Consider the following 27,440-nt stretch of genomic DNA (forward strand, 5'->3'; position numbering starts at 1 on the left):
GCTGGGAGTCTTTTGTCCTGAACGATGCAGAATAACTGATGCTCACTTTGAGTTGATGTTTATCACGTGTAACAAACACATAGTAAACTAAACCATTATATGAGAAATAATCAAGTGCATAACAAATTCTATATTTTGCAGGGAAATAATTTATTTTCATTATCACTGAGGGTTATATACTTTGCAGGAAAATACTTGTAATGTATTATGCACTATAAAGCATAAACAAATAAAACTTCTTATACACAAATGTATGTTTTTAATACCATTAATTAATATATGATATAAACAGTTTTATATATTACTGTGTACCCAATAGATAAAATTTGCTACCAATTTAAGCACTGTACCATACTTAATCATTGTCTTTTTTATAATCACAGCAAAATGTGATTATAATCATTATCTATCATAATCATGCACACAAAAAATAACCATAATCAACAAGAGCAAAATTTAAGTAATCATAATGAAATCATAATAAAAAAAAATTAAAAAACAAATAATCATAATTTAACCACAATCAAAAAAGTATACCAGACCATAATCAAAATCAAATTCTAATCATTTTTCATAATCATTCCCATGTCTGCTGCATACATAGTGATTCTACGAATAGATATCACTGAAAATCATCTTATTGTTCATCTCCAAAGCCCATTAATGCCCTTACCAGAGGTCCATTCTGTACTAGCCCTAAGTTCTCTATTAATACAACTTACGCTATTTTTCTAAGATTTTTCTTCACATAAGAATACCAGTGACAATGCTCCACCTAATTGGTGATATAGACAGCCCCAATCAGCAAGAATATATCTCAAAGTGGACACAATGGTGTGAGGGGTATGTGTGAGGCTCCATCGAAAACGAGTGATTTAATGTAAAAAGAAAGAAGGAAAACCAAAACTCAGAGGGTAGGTTCAGTTTTACTGCTGGACCTTTCTTTATTCATGTTTGTCTGAGGTGACCAATTTCACTGATGATTTCTGAAAGGATGCCTCCATTCTGTTTTGTCTTAACCACAGTTCTAGTTTACAAGGTGTATTTTGGTGTTCTTAGCAATTTTATGTTGTTACTTTGTTGGATATTATTGTTAAGTCATCAGCATATTTGAGCACTTTGGTGTAATGCACTGGATTTAGTGAAGAGGTTGAATAGTGCATGGCTTAGGAATGTATTGTAGAAGGTATTATGAACTATATGTTAATACTGGTCTCAGTATTTTATATATGATGACCTTTACTCTTGATGGTATGAGTCTATCTTTTAGAAGTGGATATATTAATCTTAGATTATTTGTATATTTTTCAATCCTGCTTATTATTTCTTTCTTTGTGTAACACTTCTCACTGATTTGAACTTCCAAGTACTTAAAGACTTCCACCAATTTCAATTGTAGTTCACCTATTTCAATCTCAATATTGTCCTTCTCTCTCACCACCATCATTACCTCAGCCTCTATTTGTTGGTCTCTCCAGTTCTACTGAAAAAAAATTCTTCCATTTTTTGTCCACTTCACTTTCCTTTGTAAGTAGCTCTCCTTCTTTGTTTTTTATTGTATTCATTCCACTTTCATCTTTCCTTCTGTAACTTTTAGCTATACTGTTTACAAGTTTCTTTGTGCCCTGTACATCATTTTCCAGTACGTTTCCTAACCTCTCCCATGTGTCTCTCTAAGCCTTTGTTTTTATTTTCTCAGCTTTGTTTCTTGACATTTCATATTCTGTTCTGCTTTCAGGATTTCTTCTCTTCATCCACTTTCTAAAGACAAGTCTTCTTGACAGCTTCTCTTCTGCCCACCAAACTATTTTCTTCTTCTTTCTACCATTGACTAACTTATTTCTATCACCTCTTTTGTGATTTGGATAATTTTTCTTTCATATTTTCCCACATTTTCTCAATATCTTCTGTTTCTTGGTGTTCTTCTGGTCTAGCTTCAGAAACCTTCTCTCTGTATTGTCTATCAACTTTGTGTTCTTTCAGTCTTTTTACTTTTATATCTTTTTACAAGCAATTTTCAATGGCTTTATCTTTTTTATTTTCATTTTTGCTAATATCAAGGGGTGATCGGAATCTAGTGATAAAGAAGGGATACTTTTCACATCTCTAAACATTTTGTTGTTGTTAGAATCAGATCTATCATTGACTTTTCTATATAATCTTTCATAATTCCACCTATACCAGCTCCATTTGTCTGTATCTCTGTACTTAAAAAAATGTGTTCATAATAGCCAGACTGTTTCTAATGCAGAAGTCTATCAGATTTTCATCTTTGCCATTCACCTCACCAACTCCAAAAGCACCCATTGCACTTTCAGTGTTGTTTCTTTTATTTCCAACATGAGCATTCAAGTCCTCCAGTACGATCTTATCTACATCCACAATTTTGTCCAAAGTGTCTTGTAATTTCTGATAAAAGAATTATTTTTCTTCTCCAGATCTTTCTTGGTGCAGTGAGTATACCTGTATTAACAAGACTTTACCTGTACTTAAGTGTCATGCCCAATATTCTCTTATTGACATAATATTATATATTTCCAATTATTTCTGCACAGTTTGGTGCAAGGATAAATACTACCCCATATTTTCTTTCATTTTCCATTCCTTTATATATTTGTTGAAAATCACTATTTATCTTCTTCATACCCTCACCATCTAATCTAGTTTCACACATCCCCATGTCTATATTTCTCTACAACATTAGTTCCACCACCCCTTCCAATCTACCATTCAATGTAGAAGCATTGATTATACCTAATATATTCATAAGAAAATGTCCTGTATCATTGTGTGTTCACTGCCATAAGTTCCATCCACTCTAAGGCACCACTTGTGTTGCTTGACCTAGAGATTCAAAACCACCAGCTTGCTAGGCCTGTCATAGCTACTGAGACTGCTAATTAGTTCCAACAAGGTGTCTATTACTCCCCAAAATTTACAAATCTGCTTTCTTCAGACCTGAGCAGACACCAAGTAGGTTAAGCCACTGTACCTCTACAAGGTTACACAGCCTCTTGTACTTGTAGATGAATGCTCTCAAACACTATTAAATTTTTACTGCCCCTCTTGCATTCCCAGCTCCATACAGTGTCACAGGTATAATCATCACTTCATATATTCTTCTCTTTGCATCCATTCCCAAACGCCTTTTCCTCAAGACACTTTTCATTACCCCAAGATATTTACTTCTTTCCTTCCCTAAATAGTTAACCTCTACCACCTCTTCCCCATTTCCTGCTACATGTGATCCTAAATAATTAAAACTCTCCACTTCCTCTAGTGTATCTCCTTTAAGACTTACCTCCAACTCACTGCCACCCTTATTCCATGCACATCTCATCACCTTACAAAAGAAATGATAATTAAAGTAATCAAGGAAAAAGATAATTGGGTCAGACACAGCGGATAAGAAAAAGTGCATTGTAGTTTATGGTATTAAAGAAAAACATGATGTATACAAACACCAAAGAGAAAAAGAGAAAGAAATTGCAAAAAAAAAAAATCTTAATGAGATACAAGAAGAGGGACAAGACATGGACAAATAAAACTGAACAAGTACATAGGATGGGACAATACTCTAAAAACCAAACTAAGGTCTCAAATGATAGCAGTATTATCAAAAACAGCATCGCTGGCAGTGAAAATTACAAAAATTAATTGATTAAAAAAAAAAACAGCAATGAGGAAAGAGAGAGAAAAAGCACTAAGAAATGAAGTAAATGAAAAAACATGAGAAGAACAGAGACTGAGAAGAATGAGTTTTTATGGAAAGTACTAGACCTGAGGGACTGAGAAAATGGTATATCAAAAAGAGGAAATGTAAAAAAAAAAAAAAAAAAAAAAAAAAGGAAGAGAAAGGAAAAAAATTAAGAATAATGTATACCAACATGGCATGATTTCAGGACTAAACAAATTAAAGGACTATCTGGCAGTAGAGAAACCAGACATAATGGGAATTGTGGAGACAAAATGAAAAGGTCCACTACCACCTAATATCATGGGACAAGGTTTATACAACCTTTGGATGAAAAATAGAAAGGAGAAACAGGGGAGTCATATGTTTTTGCTAAGGCTTAAATGTGACCACTATAACGGAAGGAAAAAATAATGTGGAAATACATACATACATATACCAAGGCTTTTTCCCCCTTACAAGGGAGGTAGCCAAAATGGAAAAGGCATAAAATCACTCCGCCCATTCCATCCCTGAATACACTCCACACCCCTCCACCCTCCCTCTCATCTTAGCACCTCCCAGATGACGAGTCATCCCTGCACCTTGTCCACTACCCTGAGTCAGAAGCAGTGTCGCAAGACACAGCACATCCACAGCAAGGCCACTTCATTAAATCAACGACCCCCCATCTCCGTCCCCCCATGCATAAAGGAGAAGACGAGGAGAAATCCCTTCGGGCTGCGTCAAAAATTTGCTCACACATACTACCTCACCCCCCATCCCCCTGCCCATTCCACCTCATGCATCACAACATCATCCATATACAACCATTCTCCATTCACCCCTGTCTTCTGTCCTCTCCTGTCCTTCCTCAACAGACATTCCCCTCTTCCCCAAAGCCCCCTTCACCCCAGACATTCCTCTCTTCCCCAAAGCCCTCTTCACCCCATCCATCCACCTCATCCTAGGATGTCCCTTCATATTCACTCCCTCCACATCTGCCTTCCATACCTCTTTTACTGGTCTTTCTTCATTCATTCTTTCCATGTGTCCAAACCATCCTAATACTCTTTCATCAACCCTATCTCCCAACCCTCTTTCCACCCCTGTTCTCCTTCTCACCTCCTCATTTCTCACTCTATCCAGCCTAGTAACCCCCATCATACTTCTCAGACACCTCATCTCAAACACATTCAAACTCCTCTCTTCCTCTCTTATGTTCCATGTTTCTGCCCCATACAGTGCTGTTGGCACAATCACTCCTTCATACAGTCTCCTCTTAGCATCCATTCCTAAATGTCTATTCCCCATTACACTTTTTAATCCACCACGGCATTTACTCGCTTCTCTCAATCTACATTCTACCTCCACCTTTACTCCACCTTTTCCTGCCGCATTTGCACCCAAGTATCTAAAACTATCCACTTCCTCCAGTCGCTCTCCCTTAATGCTCACTTCCAGACTACTGCCACTTTCACCCCTTGTACATCTCATCACCTTACTTTTACCCACATTTATCTTCATTTTTCTTCTATCACACACTCTCCCAAACTCTGTCACCAACTTCCTCGATCCCTCCTCCGATCCTGCCACAAGCGCAGTGTTGTCCGCAAACAACAGCTGGCTCACTTCCCACTTTTCTCCATTTTCTTTAACCATCTCCAATCCCTGACCCACTACCCTTGCATTTACCTCTTGCATTACCCTCTCGCATCACCCCATCATATCCACATTAAAAAAAAAGTGGAAATGATTACGATAAAAGTTGTAAACAGTGACATAAAAAGTAGACAAATTGTAGCAATATATGTGCCCCAAAAACACAGTCTTTGACAGAGAGTGATCATTTCAAAATGTTGGAAGACACAAAGTATGCATTAATTGAATTACTTAAAGGAGGAAACATAGTAATTATGGGTGACTTTAACTCAAAAGAAATATGTTGAGAAGAAATGACAGTGAAAGCTGGAGAGGAACTTTGGGGAAATATACTACTGGATATGACCATTGAATATACAATGACTCAATGGGTAAAGGAAAATACCAGATATAGAAACAATGAAGAACTGTCAAGACTAGACTTAATATTTACATTGGAACCTGAAATTGTGGACAAAATGGAATACAAAACACCAATTGGGAAGAGTGACCACATGCTAATAGAGTTTGAACTAAAAGAACAAATCAATTTGAGAATGAGAAACATAGAAAAGGAAGACTAATGTACAACAAAACTTATTTTGAGAAACTCAGAAAATTCTTTTATAATGTAAAATGAGAAAACTTCTTAAATGAAGAAACAAAAATGGAAGAGAAATGGAACATATTGAAAAAAATTTATAAAGAAGGAATAGACAAATATGTACCAAAGCAAAGCAAGAAAGGGTGTATATTAAGTGCTGGTACAACAAACAGTGCAGTGAGGCTAAAGATAGAGGAGACAAAGCTTGGAAAGATTAAAAAAAAAGGAGTAAGTGGCAAATATATATCAAACTAAGAAATGAATATGTAAAAATATGCAGGCAAGAAAAAAGGAACTGAAAAAGACATAATAGAAAAATGCAAGGATCAACCTAAACTATTCTACAGGTATTGAAGGGTAAACTAAAAGATAAACAATAGTGAAACTGTATCATGGGAATGATGAATATATAGATGTAGAAACTGTTTGTTTGTTATTCAACTATACCTATGCATTTATTTATCATTATTTATATTATAATTTTTTTGTTTATCATTATTATAATTTTTTCTGCATCTGACCTAGTTATGGACCAAAAGGTCTCCTGTCGACATGCTCCACCTTTGTAATCCTTTGTAAATGGCTGAAATGATGAACAAACATTCTAAATCTGTATTCACAATTGAAAGTGCACAAAATTGGGATAAAGGACAGAGAGAAAGATCCCCCAATGAAAGAAATAACTGACTCAGAAGGAAATAAGGGACCAAATAATAAACCTTAACATCAGAAAATCACATGGTCCAGATGGAATTCCAAATTGGATATTAAAAGAATGTATAGATGAATTAATGGATAGAATATATAACTGATTACTCAAAGAAGGAAAGGTACAAGATTGGAAAAATGCAAACATTGTACCAATATATAAAGGGGGGGGGGCAAGGAAAATCCAATTAACTATAGACCCATCTCCCTTATAAATACAATAGCAAAAATATGTGAAAAAGTTATTGAAAGTAGAAAATAATATACCAAATCCAAAACAATTTGGCTTTAGACACACAAGATCATGTGCCACTAACTTGATCTGCTTTTACTCGAGACTAATAGAAATAATGCAAGTGTAAGAGGCTGGTAGATGAAGGAAGACAAGTAGGTAGAGGGGTAGGTGGCGAGAAATTCATTTTACAAGTTAAATGTTTTGAAAACAATGGCCCCAAGGGAGTTGCAGAGTTGCATAATCTCACTCATCATCTAAAGTTTGTAAACACAGCTAGGGTACCAATATTGGCGCTGATGTGATGAAATGTAAACACTAAGCCATTCCGCTTTGAGATCGAGATTGCTTGTGTAAGCAGTATTGCTTAAGACAGTTTCTGATTGGAGAAGGGTGGAAGAGAAAAAATTTATTGGTGTATTGGGTGAGAAATCTTGCCTTGAGGGGAGGCACTTATTTGTAACAATCAAAATTATTGGATAAATTAAGTAGTGACGTCAGAACAGAGATGGCTTAGTGAGTGGATTGGGGATACCAGGCGAGATTCCCTTTGCATGAATTGTTAAACCAAGTGTACTAATTGGAAGAAACGTAGAAGAAAATTTACGTTTAATTCATACCCATTGAGAAACATACTTTAGTGAAAGTGAAAGTAAAGAAATACAAAACAATATGAAGGAACAGTTAACAGAGTTAAAACAGTATTTACGAAGAGAAGGGAACTGAAAGTGAGGGGGGGGAATAGCAAGAGGCAGATGGGCTGATTGTGCTTTCCTAGATTTACTAAAAGCATTTGATAAAGTACCACACAAAAAGCTACTAAGAAAAATTTAAATAATAGGTGGTATACAAGGAAAGTTATTGAAATGGATGGAAGATTTCTTGAATGGGAGAAAAATGAGGGTGGTACTTACAGACAAAAACTCGACCTGGAAAGAAATGATCAGTGGAGTCCAACAAGGTTCTGTACTGCCACATATATGACATAGATGAAAGTGCAGAATGTTATATGCACTTCTTTACAGATGTTGCAAAACTACTAAAGAAAGTAAGTACAGAGGAAGACTGTAAATCACTACAGAAAGACCTGGATAAAGTCTGGGAATGGAGTCAAAAGTGGAAAGTGAACTTCAACATCAAGAAATGTAGTATAATGGAGTTTGGAAAAAGTACATACATACAGTGCTCGAAAAGAATGTACGAACGGTTAGCGAGAATGAGTGATGAGTGTTGAGGACTGTTTTTGCTAAAATGCACAATTTTATATAAAAAATTAGCATATGGTTGCATTATTTGACTTATTTTCTTTAAAATGTGTGATTTCCATGTAATTTGATCACAGGGAAGTTACTTTTTTATCCTCTACAAAATTACCAACCACATACCGTCCGACTCACTAATTGCCGACCTCAACCAAACAATAACAGTTTTTGATCAAATGTACAATTTTATATAAAAAAATTAGCATATGGTTGCATTATTTGACCAATTTTCTTTAAAATGTGTTATTTCCATGTAATTTGATCAAAGAGAAGTTACGTTTTTATCCTCTACAATATTACCAACAACAGCTATGAATACCGTCCAGTTTTTGTTGAAATGCATAATTTTATAAAAAAAAAAAAAAAAAAAAAAATAGCTTATGGTTGCATTATTTGACCTATTTTCTTTGTGTCATTTTCATGCAATTTGATCAAAGAGAAGCTGTTTCTATCTTCTGCAAAATTACCGACCGACTTGCTCATAGTCGACCAAACTCGAACAAGAAAGGTTTTTGCTGAAATGCACAATTTTATATGAAAAATTAGCATATGGTTGCATTGACCTATTTTCTTTAAAATGTGTGATTTCCCTGCAATTTGATCAAAGAGAAGTTACGTTTTTATCCTTTGCAAAATTACCAACAACAGCTATGAATACCATCCGACTCACTCATAGCCGACCAAATTCAAACAAGGACGGTTTTTGCTGAAATGCATGATTAATATAAAAAAATAGCATATGATTCCATTATTTGACCTATTTTCTTTAAAATGTGTGATTTTCATGTAATTTGATACAAAAGAAGTTACATTTTTATCCTCTACAAACTTACTGACCACAGCAACGAATATCGTCCTACTCATTAATAGCCAACCAAACTCAAACAAGAACGGTTTTTGCTGAAATGCACGATTGTATATAAAAAATTAGCATGAGGTTGCATTATTTGACCTATTTTCTTTAAAATGTGTGATTTCCATGTAATTTGATCAAAGAGAAGTTATGTTTTTATCCTCTAAAATATTGCCGACCACAGCTATGAATACCGTCCGACGATTTTTGGTGAAATGCATGATTGGTCAAATTACATGAAAATCACACATTTTAAAGAAAAAGGTCAAAATAATTTAACTATATGCAATCTATTACAGTAATAACATAATAGTAAGAAACTTAATAGTGTAGTTTGATCCATACCACCAGTGATCATAGATGGCGAGCTGGACGAATCGTAGCTGTGGTTGGTAATTTTGCAGAGGATAAAAACGTAACTTCTCTTTGATCAAATTACATGGAAATCACACATTTTAAAGAAAATAGGTCAAATAATGCAACCGTATGCTAATTTTTTATATAGAATTGTGCATTTGAGCAAAAACCGTCAGTTTGGTTGAGGTCGGCAATTAGTGAGTCAGACAGTATGTGGTTGGTAATTTTTAGATAAAAACGTAACTTCTCTTTGATCAAATTACATGGAAATCACACATTTTAAAGAAAATAAGTCAAATAATGCAACCATATACTAATTCTTTATATAAAATTGTGCATTTCAGCAAAAACAGTCCTCAACACTCATCACTCATTCTCGCTAACCGTTCGTACATCCTGGTTGAGCACTGTACATACACCAAAGGCTTTCTTCCCCCTTACCTTGGAGGTAACCAAAAAGAAAAAGTCAAAGAAACCACTCCCACCCATTCCATCCCCTACATAGTCCATTCCCCTTTACCCTCTTCCCTCCCTCACATCTTGGCACCTCCTGGATGACAGGACATCCCTGCATCCTGTCCACTGCCCTGGGTCAGAAGCAGCATCACAGGACACAGCATATCCACAGCAAGGCGGCTTCATTAATTCGGCGACCCCCATCTCCGTCCCCTCACACAGAAAATGAGTAGACGGGGAGAAATCCCTCCGGGCTGCGTCTGTTTATTTCTCATACATTCTCCCTCACCCCCCATCTTCCACCCACCCCCCTCATGCATCACATAACCATCTATACACAACTCTTCTCCATTAACCCCTATCTTCTGTCCTCTCCCATCCTTCCTCAACAGACATTCCTCTCTTTCCCAATGCCCCTTTTATCCCATCCATCTCATCCTAGGATGCCCCCTCATAATTACTCCTTCCACCTCTGCCTTCCACACCTCTTTTACTAGTCTTTCTTTCATTCTTTCCATGTGTCCAAACCATCCCAGTACTCTTTCATCAACCCTATCTCCCAACTCCCTTTCCACCACTGTTCTCCTCACCTTCTCATTTCTCACTCTATTCAGCCTAGTAACCCTTATCATACTTTTCAGACATTTCATCTCAAATATATTCAAATTCCTTCTCTCTTCTTCTCATATGTTCCATGTTTCTGCCCCATACACTGCTGTTGGCACAATCACTCCTTCATATAACCTCCTCTTAGCATCCATTCCCATTTGTCTATTTCTCCTTACACTTTTTAATCCTCCAAGACACTTACTTCTTTCAATCTACATTCTAACTCCACCCCAACTCATCGCTTTCCTGCCACATTCGCACCCAAGTATTTGAAACTACCCACTTCCTCCAGTCTCTCTCCCTTAATACTCACTTCCAGCCTGCTGCCACTCTCTCCCCTTGTACATCTCATCACCTTACTTTTGCCCACATTTATCTTCAGCTTCCTTCTTTCACACACCTCAAACTCTGTCACTAAGTTCCTCAATCCCTCCTCCAATCCTGCCACAAGAGCAGTGTTGTCAGCAAACAACAACTGGCTTATTTCCGACTTTTCTCCATTCTTTTTAACCATCTCCAACCCCTGACCCACTACCCTTGCATTCACCTCTTGCACCACCCCATGTACAGATTGAACAGCCAGAGCAACATAACACATCCCTGACGAAGTCTCACCTTTACCTCAAACCATTCACTCTCTCCATTTCTAATCATAACACAAGCTGTACTACTCTTGTAAAAACTCTTGACTGCTCTTAACAGCTTTCCTCCTATCCCATATATCTGCAATACCTCCCACAGTGCCTTCCTGTCTACCCTGTCAAAACCTTTTTCCAAATCCATAAAAGCCCAAAAAACATCCTTACCTTTTCCTATACCTTTCTCACATATCTGTCTTACCACAAAAATCTGATCTACACAACCCCTACCTGTACTAACACCACATTGTTCCTCACCAATTACAAACTCTGTTCCTCTCCTAATCCAATCAACAAGCTGATCTCTCTGAAACTACTACACTCACATTTGTCCCCCTTTCCCTTGTAAAGTGGAACTATACAAGCACTCTTCCAGTCCTCCGGCACTTTACCCTCTCTTAAACAAATATTAAATAACCTCACCAGCCAGTCCACCATAACTGTACCTCCTTTTTTCATACATTCTGCATGGCATTCATCCAACCCAGGTGCCTTACCTGCTCTCATCATCTTAACAGCTGCTTTCACTTCCTCTTTCCCTATTTTTCCTCCATTTTCCTCACTCATCACTCATTTTCTTAGTGCTTCCCACTACAACTATCTTTCCCTCCCTATCCTCCATCACATTTAGCAACTCCTAAAATACTCTGCCCACCTTCCTCTCATTGCCTTCTCTTCCATTATCATCTCTCTATCTGTACCTTTTACCTTTTCTTCTCTACTTGATTCGCCTCCTCTTCCTCTCTTAATTTCTTTCAAAACATCTTTTTACTACTTTCAAAATTTTCTTTCATACCCTTACTTGATTTCACATCTGCACACCTCTTTGCTTCCTTTATCTTATGCTTAACTTCCAGACTATTAACTTTGTTCCTCTCATAACATTCACTCGTCAAATTATCTATCCAATCTATCAAAGCCTGCATCTCTTCTACAGCCTTCTTTGCTTCCTCATCCCACCATTAATTACCCTTCCTTCTATTTCCTCCCACCCTCCTTGTTCCACATACCATCTTTGCACTATTTCTCCTTTTTCCTCACTCATCACTCATTTTCTTAGTGCTTCCCACTACAACTACCTTTCCCTCCCTATCCTCCATCACATTTAGCAACTCCCTAAAATACTCTGCCCACCTTCCTCTCATTGTCTTCTCTTCCATTATCATCTCTCCATCTGTACCTTTTACCTTTTCCTCTCTACTTGATTTGCCTCCTCTTCCTCTTTTAATTTCTTTCCAAAACATCTTTTTATTACTTTCAAAATTTTCTGTCAAACTTACCCCATTTCATATCTGCTCTTCTCTTTGCCTCCTTTATCTTATGCTTAACTTCCTTTCTCTTTACTTTGTACTTCTCATACAATTCCCTCATCCTATTTTGTAGCCAATCTATGAAAGCCTGCTTCTCTTCTACAGCCTTCTTTGCTTCCTCATCCCACCATTAACCTCTTCACTCCAGGGCCCATCGCACGTCTGGCAGCATTAGCTGCCCGACGTGCGATGTTGCGTCATAATCGCATTATGAAAAATAAAGTCAGTGCTCAATCATTCGTTCTCTTTCACCCGTGTATTTTGATAACCATAGAAAATTGATGAAGCCATTTTAGAGAGAATGGAAATTACGTAGGTACGACTACTATAAATATAATCAAGATGCGATGTCGGCATCATTGAGTACCCACTTGCTCCTCATGCCGCCTACGTAGGCATCACCGTATGGAAGTGGTTAACTACCCTTCCTTCTATTTCCTCCCACCCTCCTTGTTCCACACACCATCTTTGTATACCTTATGACTCCCTCCTTGAACCATCCCCATTCCTCCTCCACTCCTAGTTCAACTCTATCCTTCACTCCCTCCCACTCCTCTCTCAGCTTCTTCTTATACTCCTTTTCTTTCTCATTTAAGCAGTTCACTCTAAGTACCTCCCTACCTTCTGCCCTTTTCCTCTTTCTCCACCTATTCTCCACTCTCAATTTACCTTCCACCAGAAAATTATCTGATATTCCCCCACTCTCTTCCTACCATACTCCTGGTCACCACTATACAGTATAGTCCATTAATGCTCTATCTGCCACCCTTCCATCCACCACCCTCTCCCATGTGTACTTATGCTTGAATTTCTTCTTAAACACTGTTTTTGCTATCAACTCTCTTTTGAGACACATTGCCACCAATCACTTCATCTACTGGTTTGTTTCCTACCCTAGCATTAAGGTCTCCTAATACAACTACATTGACATTTCTCCCTAATCCCTCTATGCACTCTTTTAAATCTACCCAAAAAGCCTCCCTCTCCTCTATGCTCTTCTCACTACCAGGCCCATATGCACCTACAAAATCCCACATCTCCCTTCCCAGCTTCACCTTCATCCACATCAACCTTGAAGAAACCTCCTTCCACTCCACTACCCGCTTACCTATCTCTTCACTTACTAGTACAGCCACCCCTTCTCTCCCTCATCTCTTCACTCCTGAGAACCTCCCAACTACACTCCCAAACTCACACTTACCCCTCCCTTTCAAATTAGTTTCACTCAAAGCCAGTACATCCATCTTTCTTCTCACAAACATACTGCCTATCTTAACTTTTACTCTCATCTGTACTACATCCACACACATTAAAAGACCCAAACCTTAGGGTACTGGTTGGAAAACTCCTGGACCCTTTTATGCCTTTACTTTTTTTTTTTTTTTTTTAAGGAATGTTTCTTGTGGGGCTACAGGTAGCAGGATTCCTAGTCCTAACCCCCATCTTGTTTTTTGTTGCCTTTTACAACTCAAGTGGGAAGACTTGGTGGCAGCATTCTTTTCACCCTACCACAGGGTAGGCGACAAAACAAAACGAATATTCAGAGAAATGATACAGGACAGTAACAAGGGGTTGGAGGACAGCATGACAGAGGGACAGTCGTAGTATAATAAAAGTGTCATCATTTCTCTAGGAACAGAGTCTTCCTCTATCATAGACAAAATGATATGTGACTCTGGTCCTTAGGGGTGCCCCATATAGATCCTAAAGTATTCTTTATTTCCTTCACGCAGTTTCACTATTTCATGTTTGTCTTTTAGTTTGTCATTTACATATCTGTAGAATAGTTTAGGTTGGTCCTTGCATTTTTCTATTATGTCTTTTTCAGTTTCTTTTTTATTCCCTACGTATTTTTACATATTCGTTTCTTAGTTTGATGTATGCTTGCCATTTGGTCTTTTTTGTCTTTTTCCATCTTTTCCAGGCTTTGTTTCTTATATCTTTAGCTTCACTACACTTCTTGTTATACCAACACTTTATGTATGCCCTTTTTTGTTTCTTCTTTGGTACACATTTATCTGTTTCATCCTTGTATTTTTCTTTTAATATGTTTCATTTCTCTTCCATCTTTCTGCATCTAATTTTTTTCCCAATTTGTATTTTGAATAAAAAAAAAAAAAAATAAAAAAATCTATGTTTTTCGAAGTCTGTTTTGTTGCACATTAGTCTTCCTTTTCTATGTTTCTCATCTCTTCTTACATCATTTTGTTCTTTTAGTTCAAACTCTATTAGTATGTGGTCACTCTTCCCAACTGGTGTCTTGCATTCCATTTTGTCCACTATTTCAGGCTCAGATGTGAATTTTAAGTCTAGTCTCGACAGTTCTTCATTGTTTCTTTATCTGGTGTTTTCTTTCACCCATCGAGTCAATCTGTATTCAATGGTCATATCCAGTAGAATATTTCCCCAAAGTTCCTCTCCACCTTTTACTGTCATTTCTTCCCAATATATTTCTTTTGAGTTAAACTCACCTATAATTACTATGTTTCCTCCTTTCATTAATTCAATTAATGTAATTTTTGTGTCTTCCAGTAGTTTGAAATGATCATTATCAGTCCAAGCCTATGTTTTTGGGGGCACATATACTATAATTTTCTACTTTTCATATTTCCCGTTTTCAACTTTAATCATCATCAATTCTACATTATTTTTTCCTTCTATTATCTTTGTCACATTTAAACTTTTTTTTTTTTTAGTCAAAAACATGATTCCTCCACTTTGTTTTTCCATTCTATTTTTCATCCACTAGTTAGACCTTGTCCTATAATATTTGATGATAGGGGACCTTTTAATTTTGTCTCCACAATTCCCATTCTCAGGTTTCTCTGTTAGCAGATAGTTGTTTAATTCATTTAGTCAAGAAATTATTGTGTCTATTTTTGTATATACATACATATACCAAAGTCTTTTTCACCCTTACACGGGGAGGTAGCCAAAAAGAAAAAGGCAGAGAAATCACTCCCACCCATTTCATTTCCCATATATTCCACTCTCCTCCACCCTCCTATCTTGGCACCTCCTGGATGACAGGTCATCCCTGCATCCTGTCCACTGCCCTGGGTCAGAAGCAGTGTCGCAAGACACAGCACATCCACAACAAGGCCACTTCATAAATTCGGCGACACCCTCCCCCCTCTCTCTCCGTCCCCCCATGCAGGAAAGGAGAAGACAGGGAGAAATCCCTTTGGGCTGCGTCAAATTTTTCTCATACATACTTCCTCAACCCCCATCCCCCACCCACTCCCCCTCATGCATCACAGCCTCATCTACACAACCCTTCTCCATTCACCCCTATCTTCTGTCCTCTCCCGTCCTTCCTCTCTTTTGTAAAGCCCCTTTCACCCCATCCATCCATCTCATCCTAGGACGCCCCCTCATATTCACTCCTTCCACCTCTGCCTTCCACACTTCTTTTACTAATCTTTCTTCACTCATTCTTTCCATGTGTCCAAACCATCCTAATACTCTTTCATCAACCCTATCTCCCGGCTCCCTTTCCACCACTGTTCTCCTCCTCATCACCTCATTTCTCACTCTAGCCTAGTAACCCCTATCATATTCTCAGACATTTCATCTCACATTCAATCTCCTTCTCTCTTCCTCTCTTATGTTCCATGTTTCTACCCAGTACATTGCTGTTGGCATGATCACTCCTTCATATAACCTCCACTTAGCATCCATTCCCAGATGTCTATTTCTCATTACACTTTTTAATCCACCAAGGCATTTACTCGCTTCTCTCAATCTACATTCTACCTCCACCCCCACTCCTCCCTTTCCTGTCACATTCGCACCCAAGTATCTGAAACTAACCATTTCCTCCAGTTTCTCACCCTTAATGCTCACTTCCAGCCTACTGTCACTCTCTCCCCTTGTACATCTCATCACCTTACTTTTGCCCACATATATCTTCAGCTTCCTTCTTTCACACACCTTCTCAAACTGTCACTAAATTCCTCAATCCCTCCTCTGATCCTGCTACAAGCGGAGTGTCGTCAGCAAACAACAGCTGGCTCACCTCCCGCTTTTCTCCATTTTCTTTAATCATCTCTAACCCCTGACCCACTACCCTTGCATTCACCTCTTGCACCACCCCATTCATGTAAAGATTGAACAGCCAGGGCGACATAACACATCCCTGATGAAGTCCCACCTTTACCTCAAACCATTCACTCTCTCCATTTCTAATCCTAATGTAAGCTCTACTACTCTCATAAAAACTCTTGACTGCTCTTAACAGCTTTCCTCCTATCCCATATATCTGCAGTGCCTCCCACAGCGCCTTTCTGTCTACCCTGTCGTAAGCCTTTTCCAGATCCATAAAAGCCCAAAAAACATCCTTACCTTTTCCTATAGCTTTCTCACATATCTGTCTTACCACAAAAATCTGATCTACACATCCCCTACCTGTCCTAAAACCACACTGTTCCTCACCAATTACTCACTCTGTTCTTCTCCTAATCCTCTCAATCATGACCCTCCCATACGCCTTCCCAACTACACTCAACAAGCTGATCCCTCTGTATCTACTACACTCACACTTGTCCCCCTTTCCTTTGTAAAGCGGAACTATACAGACACTCCTCCAGTCCTCTACCTCCCTTAAACAAACATTAAATAACCTCACCAGCTAGTCCACCATAACTGTACTTCCTTTCTTCAGACATTCTGCATGGCATCCATCCAATCCAGGTGCCTTACCTGCTCTCATCATCTTAACAGCTGCTTTCACTTCATCCTTCCCTATTTCTCCTCCATTTTCCTCACTCATCACTCTCATTTTCTTAGCATTTCCCACTGCAGCTACCTTTCCCTCCCTATCCTCCTTCACATTTAGCAGCTCCCTAAAATACTCTGCCCACCTTCCTCTCACTGCCTTCTCTTCCATTATCATCTCTCCATCTGCACCTTTTACCTTTTCTTCTCTACTTGATTTGCCTCCTCTTCCTCTTTTAATTTCCTTCCAAAACATCTTTTTATTACTTTCAAAATTTTCTGTCATACTCTTTCCCCATTTCACATCTGCTCTCCTCTTTGCTTCCTTTATCTTATGCTTAACTTCCCTTCTCTTTACTTTGTACCTCTCATATGATTCCCTCATCCTAATTTGTAGCCAATCTATGAATACCTGCTTCTTCTCTTCTACACCCTTCTTTGCTTCCTCATCCCACCACTCACTACCCTTCCTTCTATTTCCTCCCACCCTCCTTGTTCCACACACCATCTTTGCACACCTTATGACTCCCTCCTTGAACCATCCCCATTCCTCCTCCACTCCTAGTTCTACTCTATCCTTTACTCTCTCCCACTCCTCTCTCAACTTCTTCTTATACTCATTCTCCTTTTTTTCCTCATTTAAGCAGTTCACTCTAAGTACCTCCCTACCTTCTGCCCTTTTTCTCTTTCTCCACCTATACTCTCAATTTACCTTCTACCAGGAAATGATCTGATATTTCCCCACTCTCTCCCCTTAACACATGTACATTCTTAACTCTTCCTACTATACTCCTGGTCACCACTATACAGATGCTCCTCTATTTACGTTCATTCGTTTTACGTTTTTTCGATTTTACGTTTGAACTGACTGTAAAAAAGAACAAATTTTGAGTGAATTTTTGAGTTTAGCACGCTCTCCGTAATACCAGACGTTCAAACGATATTTACACGTGACGCTGCATCCATTGTTTACATGGCACAAACAACAGACTGAACGTGCCTTGCCTCCTCCTCCTTCTCCTCCACCATCTCACTTTATGTTGCTTGAATTTAATTTATTTGAAATTAATGTTATTATTTTACAATATTATGTTTATAATTAATTATTTAGGGGTGTTTTATAAGACACGGTAATAGAATTTATGGATGTATAGTACAGTATGAACGGTCATACATTACTGGAACGTACAGTAACAACTTACATTCATTTTCACGTTACGTTCGGCCGTTCGGAACGTAACTAAAACGTAAGTTGAGGAGCGTCTGTATAGTCCATTAAAGCTCTATCTGCCACCCTTCCATCCACCACCCTCTCCCATGTGTGTTTATGCTTGACTTTCTTCTTAAACACTGTATTTGCTATCATCAATCACTCCAATCATTCAATCAATTGGTTCATTTCCTACCCTAGCATTTAGGTCTCCCAATACAACTACATTGACATTTCTCCCTAATTCCTCTATGCACTCATTTATATTTACCCAAAATGCCTCCCTTTCCTCTACGTTCTTCTCACTACCAGGCCCATACGCACTTACAAAAACACACATCTCCTTTCTCAGCTTCACCTTCATCCACATCACCCTTGATGACACCTTCCACTCCACTACCCGCTTACTTATCTCTTTACTTACTAATGTAGCCACCACTTCTCTCCCTCATCCCCTCTTCACTCCTGAGTACCTCCCAGCTATACTCCCAAACTCACAGTTGCCCTTTCCTTTCATTTTAATTTCACTCAAAGCCAGTACATCCATCTTTCTTCTCACAAACATACTGCCTATCTCTTCCCTTTTACTCTCATCTGTACCACATCCATGCACATTAAAAGACCCAAACCTTAGGGTACTGGTTGGAAAGCTCCCAGACACTTTTGTGCCTTTACTTTCTTTTTTAGGAATGTCCCCTTTTGGGGCTACAGGTAGTAAGACTCCTAATCCCATCCCCCATCCCTTTTTTGTCGCCTTTTACGACTCAAGTGGAAATACTTGGTGGCAGTATTCTTTTCCCCCACCACAGGGTAGGTAGGCAAAAAAAGGAAATGAATATTTAGAGAAATGGTACAGGACAGTAACAAGGGGTTGGGGGACAGCATAACAGAGGGACAGTCATAGTATAAAAGTGTCATAATTTCTCTATGTACAGAGTTTTCCTCTATCACAGACAAAATGATGTGTGGCTCTGGTCCGTAGGGGCACCCCATATATACCCTAAAGTATCAACTGCATGCTACTTTGCCACAATAACATGCAGCCAATACCCCAGACGAGAGATGAAGTACCACACAAAAAATTATTTAAAAAACTGGAACATATAGACAAGGGAACCTACTAAAATGGATTGAGGACTTCCTGATTGGTAGAAAGATGAGAGTAGTGCTCAGAGAAAAATATTCAGGTTGGAAAAAGGTGATCAGTGGAGTACTGCAAGGATCTGTATTGGCTCCAATAATATTTGCTATTTATGTGAATGACATGGATGATGATGTGAAATGTTACGTGAGCTTCTTTGCAGATGATGCCAAACTGTTAAGGAAAGTAAAAACTGAAAAGGATTGCGAATCACTGCAGGAAGACCTGAATAAGGTATAGAACTGGAGTCAGAAATGGGAAGTGAACTTCAATATTAACAAGTGTAGCACAATGGAGTTTGGAAAAAGCAAAAATAGAATATCAGGACAATATAAAACTGGAACCAAGGAGGTATAGAAAGAGATATCTGAAAAAGATTTGGGTGTAATTATCTCAAACGACTTGTCCTATGATAAACAGATAAACAAAATTGTCGGAGAATCCTACAACTTGCTAAGATCAATAAAAGTGGCATTTACATATTTGGACGAAGAAATTATTTAAAAAAATATTGGTCACACTGATAAGGCCTAGACTAGAATATGCGGCGACATTGTGGTCACCCAGTACCAAAAAGAATATAAAGAAAATAGAAAGAATCCAGAGAGCAGCCACAAAAATGGCACCTGCACTTGCAAACTTGTCATATGAGGAGAGATTGGCTAAACTGGAGTTACCAACTCTGGAGCAAAGAAGAGAGAGAGGTGACCTACTGACCATCTACAGAATCATGAAGGGCACAGAAATACTCGATAGAGAGGACTTGTTAAACTGGGACAAGAGAAGCACAAGAGGACATGGAAAGAAAATAAAAAAACATAGCTACAGAAGAGATCTGAAGAAAAACAGTTTTCCACATAGAGTGGTGGACACTTGGAACAAACTGGATGATGAAATAGTGTGCGCAAAAACCATTCATGAGTTTAAGAGCAAACTAGACACTGCGAGATACAAAGGCGGGACACCACGAACGTAGCTCCCCTTCCCAGAAAATAAAACTAGGTAAATACACTTACGTAGGTGTCATTGTACCAAAGTGGTTAAGCTCTAATACAGTAGAACCTCTACTTACAATTGCCTAAACATACGAATCTTCCAATATACCATGTGAAATTTGATCTAATATTTGACTCTACACCCGAAGTAATTTCCAACATACAAAGTCGTCTAAGTTTCGCATACTGTATATACGGCATCGAAGTTTCTCGTAGCATCGCAGTTTCATGGTTAGCCCGCTAGACAGCAGTCAGTTCACAGCTCTCCTTCGTGTCGCATGGTTCTCCTTGTTCTGATCGTAAATAACAGTGCCTAATACCTTCCTTTTTCATTTTATCATCATGGGTCCCATGAAGGTTAGTGCGAGTGGTAGCAGTGGAGAAAAAAGGAAGAAAGTAATGCTTTCCTTTGAAGTAAAGCAAGAAATCATAGAAAAGCATGAGAGCGGTGTTCATATAAGTGATCTGGCTAAACAATATGGCCGACACATGTCTACGATCTCGACGATCTCTAAGGGGGTGACAATAAAAAACCCTTTTTATTGATTATTTCCTTACAAATTATTTTTTTTTACATCTCTCTTATATACAGTAATGCATTTGTTTTATTGCTATGTGTAATTATCTGCAGTACAGTATTTACCAAGGAGTTATCATAGGTTTTTGGGCTGTGGGACGAATTAAACGAATTACAGTGTATTCTTATGGGAATATTTGATTTAACATACGACCATTTCAACATACGAAGTAGGTCCTGGAACGAATTAAATTCGTATGTAGAGGTTCTACTGTATTTGAAAATGATGGGCCATAAGGGCACCCCAAAACAGTCCCAAAATATTGGTTGCATGTTACTATGCAGTTCATACCCCAGTACAGGGACAAGAATGCTTCACATCATTAAATTAAGGAAATTTACAAGTCATCACTAACCTCAAACTGGAATATAGATATTGCTCGATTTTTATTAATTTTTGAAGAACTAGGCCATAATGGCACCCCAACAGTTCTAAAATGTTGGTTGCATGTTACTATGCAATTCATACCCCAGTGCGGAGACAAGAAGGCTTCATATCATTAAATTAAAGAAATTCACAAGTTATCACTAACCTCAAACTGGAATGTAGATACTGCTTGATTTTTATTAATTTCTGAAGAACTAGGCTTCTTCTTGGAACTTGTAGCAACACTAGCAGCAGACATGGAATCTCCAATATTGGTAGAACTGAGGGTTAATACAAAAGTAGCTTTTAGTTTGTTTTGGTTGTATGATCAGAAATAAATCAAACAAGAATATATCTTAACACATATGTACATATACTTATATACATACACATATATCAATATATATATTTACATATATATACACATATATTTAGAGAAGAAAGGACAAATGAGAGACTGGGTGGTGGAAGTAAAATGAAGATGGTCTAAGAATTAATTTGCTCTAATGTGGCAACCAACTTGGTCTTCTTCAAAGAGTTGTCTAAAGAAAGTTTTTACATATGTTACAATTTAAGTCACTCTTGAAGGGTACTCAGTAAGGTTGTAGCACCTAGGCAGTGAACAGTTGTCCTGTGTTCCACCCGTTTTGTTGCACCTAGCATGAGGACACTTGCTACCTTTGATAAGCAAATAAATCCATCTCTTCCATTGTTTTCATAAGTATTTATGTATGCAGCTTTGTTTTTCTTACCTTCTTCTCGAAACCCTTTTTAAGAACTTTGGCCTCCTTCCAGTGGGGTAGGTGACCATGTCTGTCCAAAAGCTGGACAAGTGAGTTTGATGCCCTGTGGGCTCTAAGGTAATTTATGTATTCAGACCCTGACTTGAATCTCCAAAATACAAACCTGAACATACTTTACATGAAGCAGACACGGTCAAAGCAGGATGTGCCAGAACGAACGCTCTGAACTGCTAGCTAGCGATTCACGAACAAACGATTTGAAAGTGGACCTGGTGTAGTGAAAGCTCATTGGAACCAAAATGTAAATGTCTTTGTATCTCCATTTTATCTTTTTTTTTTCATTGTTCTTTCTTAAAAAAAAAAAAAAAAAGGAAAGAAGCAAAGAAACTCCAAGAGACAACCAGCAAAGAGATGCTTAGAAGAAAGTAGAATTGAGACTCCACTTGGTGTCGTTCAAAAGAAGATGTGTCTTTCTCAGACACCAAGGGAATACCAAAGGTTTTAAAGAGGTTTTTTCAGGGTTTGACCAAGAAGGAAATATTATGCATAGAGTATTAGAAATGGATAGAGAACCCAGGTATAGAAATACAATGAGAAATAGAGATATTAATGACATTTAATAATAATGATTTAATAGACCTCAAAAGTGAGTACAAAACAATGTACAAAGAAGTATCTATGCTAAGGAAAGCCAATTAGGAGAATAATAGGGAGATAGATGACTTACAAAAGGAATTAAATAAATTAAAGGCAAAAAATGAAAGGTTGAAAAGTGAAGACATAAATAGGAATGAAGCATTAAAAAGGGAGATAAAAGATCAAATGCAAGAAGTGACTGAAAAGGTGGAAGAAAAAATAAAAGAATTACTTAAAGAAACAGTGGAAAGTTGAACAGGAATGTCAAAAAATATCCCTTTAAGAAATAATGGAGCAACAGGTCAAGGAAAATACCAAGGAAATGGTGATCCAAGTAATTAAAGAGAAAGGCAACTTAGTTAGGGACACAGTGGATAAAAAAAGATGCATTGTTATCTATGGCATTAACCACTTCCATACGGTGACGCCTATGTAGGCGGCATGAGGAGCAAGTGGGTACGCGATGATGCCGACGTCAGCATCTTGATTATATTTATTGTAGTTGTACCTACATAACCTCCATTCTCTCTAAACTGGCTTCATCATATTTTCTATGGTTATCAAAATTCACAGGTGAAAGAGAACGAATGATTGAGCACTGACTTTATTTTTTATAATGCAATTATTATGACGCAACATCACACGTCGGGCAGCTAATGCTGCCAGACGTGCGATGTGCCCCAGAGTGAAGTGGTTAAAGAGAAGAATGATGTACCTAGATATCAGAGGGAAAAAGAGGAGAAAGAGATCGCAAAGGAAATTCTAAAAGAATTACAAGCAGAAGGACAAGGAGGATAGGCAGATACTCTAAAGAAACACAACACAGGCCACTGAAAGTAAAGCTTAGATCTCAAACAATTGCAGAGGAAGTACTATCAAGAACAACGAAATTAGCAAATAGTGAACATTACAAAAATATATGGATAAAAAAGAAACGAGTGAGGAAGAAAAATAACTTAGAAACAAAGCAAATGAAAAAAAAAATGAAGAAAACTGAAACTGAAAAAAAATATGGTATATAAGGAAAAAGGAAACAAAGAAGACAGTTGTATAAAACTTGTCCCACAGTGTTGGGTGGTGGGGTACACTTTAATTTAGTTTCCACTATTCCCATTATGTCTGGTTTTTCTAAGGCCAGGTAATCATTTAATTAAATCATTCCTGAAGTTATTCCATCTATATTGGTATAAGCTATTTTTTTATTTCCTTTCTCCTCGTCTTTTTCTGTCGTTTCCTTTTCCCTTATATACCATTTTCTCAGCTGACAGAAAAAGACAAAGACAAAGAACAGAAAGGATAAACAGGGTTGTGGAGTATTAATTTTGACTAATAAAGATTTACATGTAACAAAAATAAGTGATGGAAAAAATAATGTAGAATCAATTATGATACAAGTTGAAAGCAAACATATGAAGAGTAGAAAATTTGTAGTGGTGTATGTGTCCCCCAAAACACAGTCCTGGACAGAAAGTAATCATTCTAAAATATTAGAAGATACAAAATATGAATTAACTAATATACTGAAGGACAGAGGAAATACAGTAATTATGGGTGACTTTAATTCAGAAGATATATGTTGGGAGGAAATGACAGTGAAAGGTGGAGAGGAACTCTGGGGCAACATCCTGCTCGACGTAACCATCGAATACACAATGGCTCAGTGAATAGTGGAAAATACCAGATACAGAGGTAGTGATGAACCATCAAGGCTGGTTTTAATACTTACGACAGAGCCTGAAATTGTTGACAAAATTTATGACAAAACTCCGAAAGGAAAGAGTGACCATGCACTAATAGAACTTGAGTTGAAAGGACAAATGGATCAAAGCAGAAGTTATAAACATAGAATAAGAAGACTAATGTACAACAAAAATTGATAAACTCAACAAATTCTTTCTCAACGCGCACTGGGAAAAAATTCCTAAATGAAGAAACAGGGATGGAAGAGAAATGGAATATACTATAAGAAATTTACAATGAGGGAGTAAATAAATACGTACCACAAAAAAAAACATACATAAAAAGCTGGTACAACAAAAGGTGTAGTGAGGCTAAGGATAAGAGACAAAGCTTGGAAGAAATGGAAAAGTGACTAGAAAACAAGCAAATGGCAAATGTACATCAAACTAAGAAATGAGTACAGTATGTAAAAATATGCAGGGATGAAAATAGAAACTATGAAAAAAAAAAATGCAAGGAAGAACCCAAACTATTTTACAAGTATATAAATGGCAAATTGAAGAACAAACAAGAAATAGAAAAGCTGCACCAAGGTAAACATGAATATACAAAAGAACTGGAAATGGCTGAAATTATGAGCAACCATTTCAAATCAGTATTCACAACAGAAAACTCACCTAACTGTGAGGAAATAGAGAGAAATCTCCCTCAATGAAAGAAATAATTGTAACACAAAAGGAAATCAGTGACCAAATCAAAACCCTTGACGTCAGAAAATCACATGGTTCAGACGGAATTGCAAATTGGATACCGACAGAATGCATGGAAGAATTAACAGACAAAATATACAATGTAATTAAATTCTCACTTAAAGAAGGAAAAGTGACACAGGACTGGAAGAAGGCAAACATTGTACCAATTTATAAGGGAGGAAACAAGGAAGACCCATCAAATTACAGACCGATCTCCCTGACAAGCACAGTAGCAAAAATTTGTGAAAAGGTCATCAAAAATAGATGGGTTAAACATTTGCAGGAAAAAACTATACTGAATCCAAATCAATTTGGATTCTGATAAGGAAGATCATGTACAACAAACTTGATCTGCTTCTACTCAAAATTAATAGACATAATACAAGAGAGAGATGGTTGGGCAGACTGTACCTTTCTGGACCTACGAAAGGCATTTGATAAGGTACCACACAATAAACTAATAAGGAAGATAGAATCAATAGGTGGCATCAGAGGAAAATTATTGGAATGGATGAAAGACTTTCTGACTGGGAGAAAAATGATAGTAATTAGAGACAAATTCTCAAATTGGGAAGAAATGATAAGTGGTGTCCCGCAGGGATCAGTACTGGTCCCGATCATGTTTGCTATATACATAAATGACATGGACGAAGGTGTAGAGTGTTATATGAATTTCTTTGCAGACGATGCAAAAATACTAAAGAAAGTAAAAATGGTGGAGGATTGCAACTCATTACAACAAGACTTGGACAAGATCTGGAAATGGACTCAAAAGTGGGAAGTGAAATTCAATATAAAAAATGTAGTATAATGGAATTTGGAAAAAGTAAAAACAGAATATCGAGAGATTATAAAACTGGTGAAGAAGAGTCAAAAAAGTAAACTCGGAAAAAGACCTTGGAGTGATGATCAGCAAAGACACGACACCGGATAGGATAAGCATATCAATAAAATAGTTGGAGAAACCTATAATTTATTGAAGTCAATAAAAGTGGCATTTGCCTATTTGGAAGAGGAAATGATAAAAAAAAAATAATAATAATAATAATAATAATAATAATAATATCTAACTACACTAATAAGACCAAAAACTCAAGTACACAGCAACACTAAGGACACCCAGTACCAAAGAGAATAGGAAGTTAGAAAGAATTCAAAGAGCAACAACAAAACTGGCACCAACTCTTTCCAAAATGACATATGAACAAAGATTGTCCAAATTAGAATTATCAACTCTGGAACAAAGAAGGGAAAGAGGAAACCTACTATCTATAGAATTATGAAAGGAATGGAAATCTTAGATAAGAATGACTTATTGAAATGGGACAATGGAAAAACAAAAGGACACGAAAAGAAACTAAAAAAAAGATAATTACAAGTGGCATTTGCCTATTTGGACGAGGAAATGATAAAAAAAAAAAAAAAAAAAATTAACTACACTAATAAGACCAAAACTCAAGTACACAGCAACACTATGGACACCCAGTACCAAAAAGAATATAAAGAAGTTAGAAAGAATACAAAGAGCAACAACAAAACTGGCACCAACTCTTTCCAAAATGACATATGAACAAAGACTGTCCAAATTAGAATTACCAACTCTGGAACAAAGAAGGAAAAGAGGAGACTTACTATCTATAGAATTATGAAGGGAATGGAAATCTTAGATAAGAATGACTTATTGAAATGGGACAATGGAAAAACAAGAGGACACGAAAAGAAACTAAAAAAAAGATAATTACAGAAGAGATCTGAAAACAAAAAACAAAATAACTTCCTATACAGTGATAGATACTTAGAACAAATTGGACAAAGAAACAGTGTAACCAACACTATTCAAGATTTTAAGAAAAGACTTGATGCTGAGAGATACAAAGATGGGTCACCATGAGCATAGCTCCCTTCCCGTATAATACAACTAGGTAAATACAGGATTTAATAGATGACACTTAAATCACTCAACTTTTTCTTGTCTTTTAACAATTTTCCCTATTTTATTGGAGGAGACTTTAGCTGTTTTCATTCCACCTTTTATGAGGAATCTGTTGATATTTTCTGTGTTTAGTGAGTTGGGAACCTTTAGGAAAGTGGATTTTTCCCTACTCTCAGTTCAGTGGAGTTCAGCCTTACCCATCACCCTTGTGGCCTAATCTGCACAACATTGTGATTTATTTATTTTTTTTTTTTTTTTTTTTGAGGCATTTTAAATTTTTATAAAAAGGGCAATTAACATGGTATTTTACGGCTTGCAAGACGCTGCATCTTGGAAGATGCACCCTA

The 27,440-nt window shown here is 37.3% G+C and overlaps 1 protein-coding gene across 1 annotated transcript in view; it reads right to left on the minus strand.

The window, feature by feature from the left end:
* Window positions 1-27,440, minus strand: part of LOC143029293 (uncharacterized) — an 86,904-nt gene that overhangs the window by 30,929 nt on the left and 28,535 nt on the right. The window contains exon 2 of the mRNA XM_076192032.1: window positions 21,516-21,630. Within this exon, the coding sequence (XP_076048147.1) occupies window positions 21,516-21,608 (93 nt within the window). The 5' untranslated portion in view covers window positions 21,609-21,630. The remainder of the gene's footprint in view (window positions 1-21,515; window positions 21,631-27,440) is intronic.

This window comes from Oratosquilla oratoria, chromosome 10, assembly GCF_046742065.1.
Source record: "Oratosquilla oratoria isolate Oo_2021 chromosome 10, ASM4674206v1, whole genome shotgun sequence".
NCBI lineage: Eukaryota > Metazoa > Arthropoda > Malacostraca > Stomatopoda > Squillidae > Oratosquilla > Oratosquilla oratoria.